This window comes from Microtus oregoni, unplaced genomic scaffold (genome assembly GCF_018167655.1).
Source record: "Microtus oregoni isolate MIOR12 unplaced genomic scaffold, Mior012 000028F_ref0000031, whole genome shotgun sequence".
Taxonomy (NCBI): Eukaryota; Metazoa; Chordata; class Mammalia; order Rodentia; family Cricetidae; genus Microtus; species Microtus oregoni.
This window is the reverse complement of record NW_024543087.1, coordinates 28,014,418-28,028,050: the sequence shown is the minus strand read 5'-3', so window position 1 is coordinate 28,028,050 and position 13,633 is coordinate 28,014,418. Positions and strand designations below refer to the sequence as shown.

Below are 13,633 nucleotides of genomic sequence, written 5' to 3'. Positions count from 1 at the left end.
ATCCCTTGAAAATGTTAGTGTTCATTAGATATGGTCCTAAAAAGTGCAAGGACTTTTTTTTTCTTTTTTCAGTTCATGCTTCCCTTCAGTTTTAGCATATTAAATCAGTTGAAGCAAACAAACTTTTAAAAGCAAGGACCCAGTATCCATTATTACTAGATATAGTATCTACAGTTTTAAATTTAATCAATAAAGCTAACTATAGTAATGCCACTGCTCTCAAACACCATGCAATTCCAATAATCTAAAATATAGTCATGAATTATTTACAACTCAAAACATCACCAAAAAAAAAAAACCAAAAAACTAACAACAACCCAAGTCACAGAGTAACATCATAGACATTATTTCCTGAAAGAGACAGACCTAACCACTTTGACTTAAGACTTGTCCATAAGTAAAGGGCAGTGGCTTTCCTAAGCATTCCTCAGATCTTTACTGAATAAAAGAACAGCTAGAATAAAACCAACAAAAATGGGGAATAGAAAAAAAACCTAAAAGTTGACGACAAAAAGAATAAAATACCAGTAGAACAAAATCACTGTCAGAACACAAAAGTCTGCAGACTTAAATGCTAGGACAAATTATTAATAATTTTTTAGACCTCTACAGGTAAGGGCAGAAGGGGAGAAGGGAAGAAGGGAGGGGAGTAGAGAAAAATGTATAGCTCAATAAAAACAATTAAAAAATAATTTTGGACCTCATGAAGCAAAGTAAAATGATTACATTCTCAACTCCAACTAATGATGGCAAAGTTAAATTATATTCAGGCACACTACTCAGTAAAGGGTAAAGAGGTATGCTAATATTCAATGCTTAAAAGGATAAGCTTCAGCTATGAAAAGTACTTATATTAAAAACGTAATTAAAGAGTGGCCATTGACTCATTCTATACAAATAGTATGTTACTTGATAAATAAATGACAGTTCTGAAGGAAAATACTTTAATTTAAAAAAATAAATTTATTTGAGACACAGTCTTAAAACCAGACTGGCCTTGAGCTTGTGTTCCTCTCGCCCCGGCCTCCAAAGCACTGGGATCACAGGTGTGTGCCACCATGCTCAGGTTAAAGTATTCTTAAATACTTGCAAGCATACAAAACACCCTCACTTATTTTTATTTCCCAATTTCTAAGCAAACTGACCATCCCCACTAAAATATATTCAGTACATAAACTTACTATATTTGAAGCCACTCTTTCCTTCTCACCTCAGAACTTGTCCAACAACTTCTGATCCTTCTACCCTCAGTGTGAGAAGATACTTATATTTCGTTTCTATACCTGATTTCCACTTATAGTATATATTAATGCTCTGGAATATTCTATAAGAACTTAGTCCTTCATCCAGAGGAATATTAGTCCCACATTCCACAACTTGAAATTGTTCTACCTTTGTTGACTTTACTTGATCTTATCTTTCTATTGTCACTAAATGTTTTCTTTTTTATTTCATGGTTAAAATTCTCAAATTAAGGTATATCATGTTCCCTAAATATTTCAGCACCATAATTTCAAAATCCAATGACTTTTTCTCTCTCCTCTTGTGCCTTTACTTCTTTTTAAGCAGAAATTAAACTAAAATTCCCCTTTGGTTTTCACACCACCATTCTAAATGAACCAAAAATTGCAAATAATTCATTTGATCTTTTAAAATGTAACTCTTTCCTACCAGTGCCCTTTATTAAATATAAAAACTCCCTAAGGAAAAAAAAACTTGTACTAGCTCTATGCTCTGTGATTTCTGCCCTTGTGAAGATATATAGGGTCATCTTCTTGCTTATGATGCCTAGAGTATCTTGGTCATTATCAGACAACCCCCAAATAAGTAAAGCTAAAACCTGGAAATTATATTGCTTTACTTACATCTAACCTCTCCTCCGAGCTTGCTAGTATTCGCCCCTCTCTCCTAGTCACTCATATTTAAGATTGATAAAACCCTAGGACTCAATTCCCTTTCTTGACAGCTTTTGTATCTCCTCTTACTCCACACACACACAGGGCCTCAGGCGTGCAAGACAAGGGTTTTACCAGAAGCTACAACCCAGCCCCTCCCCTCTTCTTACACAGCCACTGTCGGTCTTATAGACAGTCTTCAGTTCAGCCCTTAATATTCATACCTGAATTATTACAAAAACTGCCCACATGGGCTATAACCTTCCCTTCCTTCCCAGTCTTGCCTAAACTTGAACACCATATTCATCTATCTAAAATAACACAAGACACATACCATATTTTCTATCAAAATGTATTGAATGATACCTAACTATCTATTATATAAAACACAGATCCTCCCATTCAAGGCCTTTTTCACCAGTTGTGTTTTAGTTATTTTTCCTGAGTATTTCCATTACATCACAAGCCCAGTGCTTTATTCTAAAGGCTGTGAATTCACTGTCTCAGAAAACACACCTCATATATCTGCCTTACATTCTTTCCTGCATCCCCTGTCCCTTAACTACTTCTAAGTTCTTGAATAGACTTGGATAACAGGAAGAACATGGACTCGAGAACCAGAACCTAAGTGCAGACCCCAAGTTTGCCATTTACAAAGTAAATCCAGGCAAGTTACTTAATCTTTCTGAAGATCAGGAAGACAAGTCCACCGGCACAAAGCAGGGCAATATAAATCTTAGCAACGATAATATTTTTTCTTTTTTTGATTTTTAAATTTTATTTTATTTTATGTGTATGAGTGTTTTGTCTGCACATATGTCTATGCACCACAAGTGTGTCTTGTGCCTGAAAAGGCCAGAAAGAGGTGTTGGGTCCCCTGGAACTAAAGTTGCACACAGATGGTTGTGAGTCATCATGTGGATGTCAGGAATTGAACCAAGGTCCTCTGCAAGAGCAACAGGTGCTCCTAATCACTGAGCCATCTCTCTGGCCGAATATTAATATTTCAAGGCCGAGCTCAATAGATACTCTTCAGTGAAATCTTTCTTAAAACTTTTAAAAGATATATTTTTAGGCTGGGTGGTGGTGGTGCATGCTTTTAATCCCAGCACTTGGGAGGCAGAGGCAGGAAGCCAGGACAGCCAGGGCTACACAGAAAAATCCTTTCTCAAAGTAAACAAACAAGACACATTTTAATTATATGAATGGTGAGCAATATTTGCATGTGAATGCAGGTGCCTGTGGAAGCCAAAGGTGTCAGTGCCTCCTGCAGCTGGAGTTATGAGTTATATGATGTAGGTACTAAGAACAGAACTGGAGTCTTCTGCAAGAGCAGCAAGTACTCTTTACCATTTAATCATCTCTCCAGTTTCAACACATTAAAAAAAAAAAAAAGTCCCCTCCACCTCTTCAGCACTAGGGATCAAAGACAGAGACTTACACATGTTAGACAGAAACCTAGTTTTCTTGATAGCTCCAAATCATAATGGTCTTATTATATTGCTAAAATATTTATGTTTGAATTGCAAAAAGTTTAAGTATAAAATAGGGCTTCTCAAAAGCAGCTCTATTGACATTTGGGTCAATAAGTGGGTCAAAACCATATGGGTTTTGGTGTTATTGCAGTACCTTTCCTGTGTGTTTAGTAACATCTACAGCATCTACCCACTAGATACCAATAGTAATCTGTCCATCAACTGTTATATCTCCAGATATTGCCAAATATTCTTTGGTACAGACAAAGTTGTTTTTTTTTTTGAGGACCACTGTTGTAACTCAAGATAAAACAAGAAGTATTTTGTAACTGTAACACAATATACAAGCATCAAGCATTCTTACCACTCAGCACTTATTAAATACAGTCTTACATTTAAATTCCCTTGTAATCCAGAGGTGCTTTAGCTGTCAATTCATTTTAATACCACTGGTGAATAAGTCATATTTTCCGTATTCATTTCCACCATCACACCCAGCTAAGGTCTTGGACATTTGCTGGCTGACAGAATGAGGCACAGGTTACTTGGACAGAATACAGAGAACTGGAAAGAGTATGGGGTTTGCAGCCAAAAGATTAAATTCAAGTATTAGCTTGCCTTTACTAATTTTACAACTCTGGGCAATCCATTAAAGTCTGTGAGCCTCAGTTTCATTATCTCTAAGATACAGCAACTAGATAGTCTGATTGTGATGTTCAAATATAATCAAGAGTGTGAAAGAATCATGTTACTGGAGAATTAGTATGTATATAAAACCATATGTGTAAATGCAGTTATTATAACATTTCTTATTCAAAATAATCAAGGACTGAATTTCTTTATACCCAGCAGCACAGACATTAAGGGCAACATTGAATAAATGGGACCTACTAAAACTGAGAAGCTTCTGCATTTCTTTATAACTTTATTTTCTAGGTAACTGAAGCTTATGCCTTTAAGTGTTTAAATTTAAATTTTAAATAATTTTGATGAAAGTTTTCTGCTTTTAAAGGATACATATACATATATACATACATAAATATATGTGTTCTTTCATCTAAGGTTTTAGGTAGTGAATATAATTTAACTTTTCCTTAATGATGCTAAACCAGTTATAAAGTTTAACCACCAGGCAGACACTCAGTGCTAAAAATCTCGAATTAAACAATGTGAGTGGTCCCATGCTTCATTTTGCTCAGTTACAGCTCTATGCTCCCTTTTATGGCCTTTCTTGATCCTCTTCAGATCAGAAATCTAAAATTTTAAGTTTGTTAAAATGAGAAAAAGCAGGCTGTGAAGGAGAAAGGAGAAGTGTTCTACACCTGAACGAAATCCAGAAACCTCATGGAAATGACAACGGCAGCTCAGAGGCCCTTCTCACTTAGTTTCTTGTTGTACTCTAGGTGGTAGCTAAAGTGGCTAGGTACCCAATTTCCCTTTCTACCCCAAGAGTGTGTGTTTGTATACTTAAATATAGACATATACATATAAGTCACTCACAAGTTCACATTATGATATAAATCATAGGGATATAGCTAAACCTGCCTATCACACTAAGAGCAATCGCTGCGTTTCCTGATGTCAGTCCAAACGCCACGCCTCATTACAGCTGCAGCAGAGGAGCCAGAGCTCTGTGCTATGTTCACCATGAGCGACCCGCAGGGAGAGGACATGATGCCATTAACTTGTCCTTCAAGTGTGCACGCAGCCTGTGCTACCTTAAGGGACATGAAGACAAAGGGCAGGTTCTATCATTCATCTTTAGATGAAAGCAAACTCTACATTTCAAACAAAGAGAAAACATAATAAAACCGGAGAAACCAAATCAAACTGTAAGTTGTTTTGTGAGGAACATTTTGTTCATGTGTCTATAAATAACACGGGCCACAGAAAACCCTGTCCCCTGGCACTTCTATAACACTTGCACTATTTTTAGTATTAATACAAATAGTTATCCTATCAGTAATAAAAATAATGTCATCTTTAATAATTCATGATTGTTTACTTTTGTCTGATGTAGGGAAAGGAAACAGGAAGAAAAACACAAATAAATTTAAAATATTACATTTTTAAATAGCTTATTTGGGATTGTTTTGTAAATTCTTTAGTGGCTTAAAAACAAATAGAAGGTGGAAGGCAAAGGAAGAGAGAGTAAACAAAGGAAAGAAGAAGAAAGTAAGCTAGGAGGAAAGAGGAAAGCAGGCATAGCTAACATTTCTTAGACGCTACTGGATAAAATCATCTAGCCTTGTACCTGACAACCGTAGTCCAAAAGCAGCTGCAGTATATCCAAGCTTTCGTTTTCAATAGTTATGGTAACAGCATTTCTCCCAAGCACATCTACGCAATTTATGTTCAAGTCACCTGAACTGTTTTCCTCCAAAATCTTTTTAACCATATAATAGTCACCTAAATAACAATATACAAACATACTTTAATATTTAAGACATTAAACAAGAATGAGTATAAGAAAATTTTTATCCTGCTGAATTAAAAGATTAAAAATACCTAAACTCAATTTTGCTTTGCATGTGGACATGCGCACAGAAAATGTGAACATTTCCTGGAAAAAAAGTATATCTTGATAAAATAATACACATATAAGCAGCAAATATAAAACACTAGCAGAAAAAAATAAATGTGTATCATGTTATAAAAATTTCTTACTTAAAATTCTTTACCCGGTGTTATAAGGAGAAAAACTTATAGAAGATATGTAGGATAATTTCATAAAGAATAACCCAAAATACAGTCAGACAGCTCTTATAGAAAAATAAAATGAAACTTAGAAGGAATTAGTTTTGGATCTCATACACACATTTACTCATGCATCATATTGGTTAAAATGGAGAACAGGAGAGAGAATATTAGAAAGAGGGGGAAAGCATACATTTAAAAAGTAGCATGAATTTGACAGTATCTATAGACAGGGCACCTAAATTCTTACTCCTTCCTCCCTTCTCTCTCTCTCTCTCTCTCTCTCTCTCTCTCTCTTTCACACACACACACACACACACACACACACACACACACACACGTGCGCGCGCATGCGCGTGCACATCCCATCTTGTTAAGGAAGGTGAAGTGTAGTGTTAATAAACAGGGACCATCCAGCTCACAAAACACCAAGTTGGGGCTAGAATGACTGCTTGGCCTATCAGCAGCAGAAAAGCTATCTTCTCCCTGACTGAGGTGACCACAGAACGGTCAGTCCATATGAGGACAATGGGAATTACTGTCACCAAAGGCGCAGTTTATTTGCCTGCTGAGACTGTGCAGGAAAAAAGAGAAATAAAAATCCAAAGGGAAATGTTCATTAGAGAAAAGAAAGCAAGGGGATATTTGTTTCATTTTACTTTTTAAATACAAAATGGATAAACGATTTTACATAGTTATTCCTTAGATGTCTGTGAGTAAGAAACAGGGAAAGAATAATCAGAGTGGAAACTGGAAAGAGAAAAGAAATACTTTCATGGTACACAGAGAGAAAACATTAGACTAAATGAATAAGAAAAACAATACTGCAGCTAAGGTAACAGATTTTATTTGTGAAAATGTCAGACTTCCTAATATTTTAAATACTTGCTTATGTTTTAAAAAGAAATGGAATAATAGTTTTCTTAATAACACATCTCCTTAGGTCTCAAAAATAAAAAACTAGTCATGAAATAATTTCCCCATAGCACTAATTAACATTTTAATTCCACTGAAGAAGCAATGTTCTTAGTCTTGAGCTGTGCCAAATGACATCACTATTGCCAAAAAATAACATTTAAAACTATTTCAGACAAATCAGCTTTTAAGCCTAGGGTTAAGAAAACGCTACCCATAAACCTCCGCTTTGCTATTCTGGTATATCTAGGTGAGGTCACTCATTTAAATTCACCTTCTTGGAACTCAATAGACTTTTCACATCTAAGGTCATTGCGCTTCATTAATCTTGCAATATTTTCAGCCACCACTTCTTAAACGTCACTCTAGCTACTAAAGTGTATATCTCCAAGTGATATGCCATAAAGACTAGAAGAGTTATTAAGTTTGAGGATGGATGCATATGTGAAAAGAGGTTAGAAAACTTAACAAGACAAGAAGCAGGCTTACTGCCCAGATGCTCAAAATGCCTGCTATACCAGATGACGTTTTCCTTTCATAGTGAAGGTGTTTCAAGTCATATCTCTTGCCTTGGGAAAAGCAATATAATTTGCTTACTTTTTTGATGGTATAGTTAGCTTTTTTTTTTTATTGAGAAAAGGAGAAAAAAAAAAACAAGTTTCCACCTCCTCCCAGCCTCCCATTTCCCTCCCCCTCCTCCCCCCCTACGCCCCCTCCTCCCACCCTTCTCCCCCTCCCCCCACTCCTTTCCCCCTCCCTCTCCAGTCCAAAGAGCAGTCAGGGTTTTCTGCCCTGTTATAGTTAGCTTTTTTAAAATTTATTTTTAATTGTGTGTCTGGTGTGTGTGTGTGTGTGTGTGTGTGTGTGTGTGTGTGTGTGTGTATTGAATGTGGAAGCTAGAGGGTTGAGTATCTTCCTCTACTGCTCTCTATCCCCACCCTCAGCCCCAGACAGGATCTCTCCCTGAGCTCAGAGTTCACTGACTGGCTTAGACTGGCTACCACCAAGCTCCAGGGATAGGCTTGCTCTTGGTTACAGACTTAATATCAATACACTCTGCTGGAGATCCAAACTCAGTCTTCATGTCAGAGCAGGCACACTTTATCTGTCACCTCCAGTCCCTAGTTGTCTTTGTTCAACAAAGAAAACAAAGTATTTTTCAGTCTACTCCATAGGTGGTGCACCAATGCAACAGCAAATCATCTCAGTGAGACCTCTAAGCACCTCCCACACTCATTCACCTGTCCCTGTGAACACAGCTAACCTCATCCAAACTATTATCAATCCTTTTGGACAGTGAAACAACCTCCTAACTGATAGAACCACTGGAGATTTTCTCTTGGACTAAATCCTAAGCAAGCTAATGGTCCCTTTTTTCCCATATGAAGCTTCCATAGCCCATAAGACTTGGCCAAAACATTTCCTTTAGCCTACGATGCTCCACAATGCATCACTAGCATGATCCTCTGCAAATACACACCTGAGGAAAGTCATGGCTGCTGGTTCATTTGAACATTGAAGATAGAACCCATTTCCTGGTCCACATGAAAAGACAGCCATCTAACCACCTTTAGTGCCAGGTAACAAATCCACACTGGTTTCTCATAAATCCACCCACTTTTTCAAAACCATCCACTTTTTGTACATTTTCCCCTGCTGTTTCATAATTTTTCCATTCCCTAACTCTATGGAACCCCCACTCACTCCTCTCTAACCCTTTAAACTAACTGCCTCTGTACAAAATGAACTTGGATTCAGTTCACAATGGGCTCTTTTCTGTATTATTACTCATACAATGCTTTACATTTTGACACAGAGGGTCAACAAAATTGTTCTGAAAAGGGGCCAGGCAATAAAATATGCTATGTTTTGTGGACATGACAACTCAGTCACAATTACCCAGTCGAGTCTGCACCAAAGCAGGCACAGACCACACAATACAACTGAGGATGTGCCCCAATACAGCTTTTTGAATTTTACAGAATTCTTATGTTTCAAAAATACCATTCTTTTAATTAGAAATATTTTTAAGTAACTGAAATATAAAATGTAAAGGCCAGTCTGAACTCACAGACTTTAGAAAAAGAGTTGGACTTGGCTTATGAATCAGTTGGTCACCCATGGTCTAGCCCTACCTTGTCAGTCCATTCTGTAAAATTCAAAGCATATCAATCTTATGATTTTTTTTAACATTCTCAACGGACACGGTGTTTACTGAATTCTAGGAAGCCCACTGGAAACTGGGCATTCAAATAAATAGTATAAAAAATTTCAAGGTGATCCCATAGACCCTCAACAATAAATTTACTCTGCTCAACTCTTATAAATGTTGAGAGATGTAGAGTAGAGAAATGTACAATATTATTTATAAAGATGATTCTCTATTTTCTCACTGGCTTCTCATCTGACTTTCCAACATATGAAGATAAATTTCATCATTACTGATGACAGCATTAACGCTGGTCAGTTTTATCACAAGTGGGGGCTCGCGCCTATAACTGCAGAACCTGAGAGACAGAAGTAGGACTGTTGCAAGCTGAGGCCAGCCTAGGCTACTTACACAGCAAATTCCAGGACAAACTGGACTAGAGACTAAGATTCTGTCTAAAAAAATCCCAGCTCCCCCAACTCCACCAAAAACGTTGGCCAGTTTTTAAACTTTATATTAACCAAACAGAACTTGAAGCTAGTTGTAAAGTGTGGGAAACTTTGTGTCAAAAATTTACAAATCTTTTCAAACCAAACTTTCTACAAAAACCTTTGGACCTGAAATTATAACATTTTACTTAAAATATTCCTAATTAAGGCAGGCAGTGGTGGTACATGACTTTAATCTCAGCAGAAGGAGGCAAAGGCAAGATCTCTGAATTTGAGGCCAGTCTGGTCTACAAGAGCAAGTTTCAGAGCAGCCAGGGCTACACAGAGAAATTCTGTCTCAAAAGAAAAAAAAATCCCAATTAATATTTAAAACAGACTAAGAGGAAAAAGCTTTGGAACCCAAAGAAATTCTACTGAATTCATAAATAATTGATATGGTACTGGAATCTTTTAGTCCTAATCATTCACTCTGGATTTTAATGTTATCATTTATTGCTTCTAAATAGTATTTGGATTTTTCATTACCTATATTAAACTATTATTCCTAGTCTTAGACTTAACATCATTAACTTTGATGGAATTAGTCTGAAGAAGACATTTATAATACTCTAATGGGGCAAGAGAATCTCCGATTACAACAGAGCATTCAAATTTAATCTTTCAGCCTCATAATACACTGAGGTTTCACTTGGATAGTTTGTTTTCAACTTCCCAGGAGAGAATGCTCTGTACTAGGAATAGCCTATCTTCCAAATGTCATATGGGCCATTTAAGATAAACTGAACATTTGCTCAGAGAGATCTATTATATACACAATTATAACATCTTTTTACCCTACTGTTCCTTACTTCTGCACAAGAAAACATCTTTATAATAGAAAAACTCCTAAAGAATATTGATGTAGTCAGTAACTCACTAATAACAGCTTTTTGTCCAATTCCTTAACACAATTAAGAACTTCATGTATATATTTTGATAGCATGGCAAAGAGCAGAAAATTAAAAATAGGAAAAAGAAACGCACCATGAGATCACTACACAGGCCAGTAAGGCAGCTAGCTGCTCAGGCACCGATCATTAAAGTCACTGAGAACCACTCCCTATGGCTACACTTCTCAACTAGTACATTCCACAGCTTTGTTGATTTACGAAGATTCCCTGTACAGAATGCATATGATCTGTAACTAGTGATACTTCACGAGCTATTTAGAATGCTTGTAACAACCCCAATATTCCTGATGCTAATTATACTCTTATCATCCCTCCTTTCTGCAAATTATTTTCCTCATTGTACATATCATTTTTTTAAAAAAAAAGATTTTTATTTATTATGTATACATTATTCTACCTGCATGTCTGCCTTCAGGCCACAAGAGGGCACCAGATCTCATTAAAGATGGTTGTGTGGTTACTGGGAATTGAACTCAGAACCTCTAGAAGAAGCCGGGCGGTGGTGGCACACGCCTTTAATCCCAGCACTTGGGAGGCAGAGGCAGACGGATCTCTGTGAGTTCGAGACCAACCTGGTCTACAAGAGCTAGTTCCAGGACAGGCTCCAAAGCTACAGAGAAACCCTGTCTTGAAAAACCAAAAAAAAAAAAAAAAAAAAAAAAAGAACCTCTAGAAGAGCTCTTAACAGTTGGGCCATCTCACCAGTCCCAGTGTACATATTAGGTGCTGCCTAACAACACAAAACTCCGCAATACTCAGGAATCTGCATTTAAATGATACAAACCACTCTCCTCTCTAACCTTACACCCTTCAAATCTCTTCCAAAACAGAAAGTACATATAAACATCTTAAGTAAGTATTAACAACAGTGGCACGATTCTCAAGGAAATGCTGCGCATTTTGAAAGCTTCCTGAGCCCCAAGGTACACAGAGCTTCTATAGAAACTTAAAGTATCCTTCCTTATAACATAGCAAGCCTAACACAACGGTGATGGAACACAAACTAGGATGATTCCAGGGGTAGAGGTGAAATTCTGCCCTCCCCCCTACCTTCTCTAACTCCACAGTGAAATGTTCAGAAGGGACTGCTAATGAAAATACAAATCTTCTGCTAGTACTCCACATGCAGCACTGGCAGAGAGTAAATATTCATTCTTCCCTACTCGGCATAAGCACTAATTAATGATATCAACAAACAAAAGGCTTACATTCACACATATGCTTTAAAGCATCATCTACTTAACACTTTAAATGAGAAAAAATAAAGACATACTTAAGTTTAGGTGCTTCCTAAAACTTTACTTACCCTTTCAGCAGGCAAGAGGCCTTAGATCAGAGGCTCCCACAAACAAACAGGCTAATTACCACACTAACTCTCAATAAGAAAAACAAGGTGGTCTACTTAACATCAATGATACAAAACATTTATTGGCAGCTCTTGTTCAGTTAGCTTAAATTAAAGCCTCTCTGTCTACAAAAAATTCACATATATACTTTGTAAGAATTTTATTTGGGTCTTGAGGTAGATTGTTTCCTAATTTTCTGAGAAAACGCCATACTCATTTCCAAAGTAGCTGTACGATATACCTCAAGATCCAGCAATACCACTGTTGGGTACATACCCAGAGGATGCCCAGTCATACCACAAGGACATGTGCTCAACTATGTTCATAACAGCATTATTTGTAATAGCCAGAACCTGGAAACAATCTAGATGTCCCTCAACCAAAGAATGGATAAAGAAAATGTGGTAGATTTGCACAATGGAGTACTACTACTCAGTGGTAAAAAATGACATCTTGAAATTTGTATGCAAATGGACGGATATAGAAAAAAAAACATATTGAGTAAGGAAACCCAGACCCAGAAAGACAAATATAATATGTACTCACTCATAAGTGGCTACTAGACATAAAAAAAAAACCCAACCTACAGTCCACAACCCCAGACAACCTAGACAACAAAGAGGACCCTAAGAGAGACATACATGGATCTACATAGGAAGGAGAAAAAGAAAAGATCTTTTGAGTAAATTGGGAGTTTGGGGGTCACAAAAGAGGGTAGGTGGAGAGGGGGAGGAAGGGAGGGAAGCAGAGAAAAATGTGTAGTTCAATAAAAACAATAAAAATTAGCCTTCTTCAATATAGACATTGGTGAAGCTTAGAAGCACTCTCATATTGAATACTGGCAAGAATACATCTCATAGAACACAGGTGAAGATGTAAATTGGTGCTAAAAAAAGAACTTGGCAGGTTTACATAAATTTGATAGGTTTATATAAAACTCTGCTGTACATCAATAGTACAGAAAATTTCAATCCAATTTTCCTTATTATTTTTAATACAAAAAAGGACCAAGAGTTAGCTTTGAGATGATTCTGATCTATTTTGATGATCCGCAAGAACCATTACTAATTGATTAATACTTAGATACGCAATTGCATAGATTGACTGAACTAATTTACATAAAAGCTGGTTATTCCAAACCATAAAATCTCTCTCTTCCCTATTTTTGTTTACTCCTTACTCTGTACACTGTTTATTTTAAACCGCCATTCATCCACGAAAATACATACAACCACCACACTGTTGCAAATTTTCTTTTAAGAATCTCTAGCCTTGCCGGGGGGGTGGTGGCGCACACCTTTAATCCCAGCACTCGGGAGGAAGAGGCAGGCGGATCTCTGGGAGTTCGAGGCCAGCCTGGTCTACAAGAGCTAGTTCTAGAAGACTATACTACAAACAGTTCATTCATGTAGAAAGGATTGTTAAATGTAACTAGTTGATTTTTCTGACCCTATTAAGGATCTCATGCTTGTTTTTTACATTTACACAAAAAACAAAGTTTATAAACTATCCATACAGATAAGAGTTAATTTCCAACTAGTACATGCACATATGGATGTCTTTTCTAACATAAATTATTTTAAAATCTTCAACTATAATCAGATTAATAAAACATACTAGTGGCTTGACATATATATACATACATATATGTATATATACATATACAAACAACAGATCCGATACATGGAGTTGTGAGGATTCAATTACATGGAATATGCATATATATATATTATATATATATGTTATATATATATATT

At 36.6% G+C, this 13,633-nt stretch overlaps 1 protein-coding gene across 4 annotated transcripts in view; it reads right to left on the bottom strand.

Annotated features, from left to right (window-relative positions):
• Trpc1 (transient receptor potential cation channel subfamily C member 1) overlaps positions 1 to 13,633 on the bottom strand; it is a 53,862-nt gene that overhangs the window by 37,606 nt on the left and 2,623 nt on the right. For 3 of the 4 annotated variants that reach the window (XM_041677495.1, XM_041677492.1, XM_041677494.1), the window contains exon 2: positions 5,625 to 5,779. The exons of the other annotated variant lie outside the window; for it this stretch is intronic. In XM_041677495.1, the coding sequence (XP_041533429.1) occupies positions 5,625 to 5,779 (155 nt within the window). The remainder of the gene's footprint in view (positions 1 to 5,624; positions 5,780 to 13,633) is intronic. 4 annotated transcript variants of the gene reach the window in all.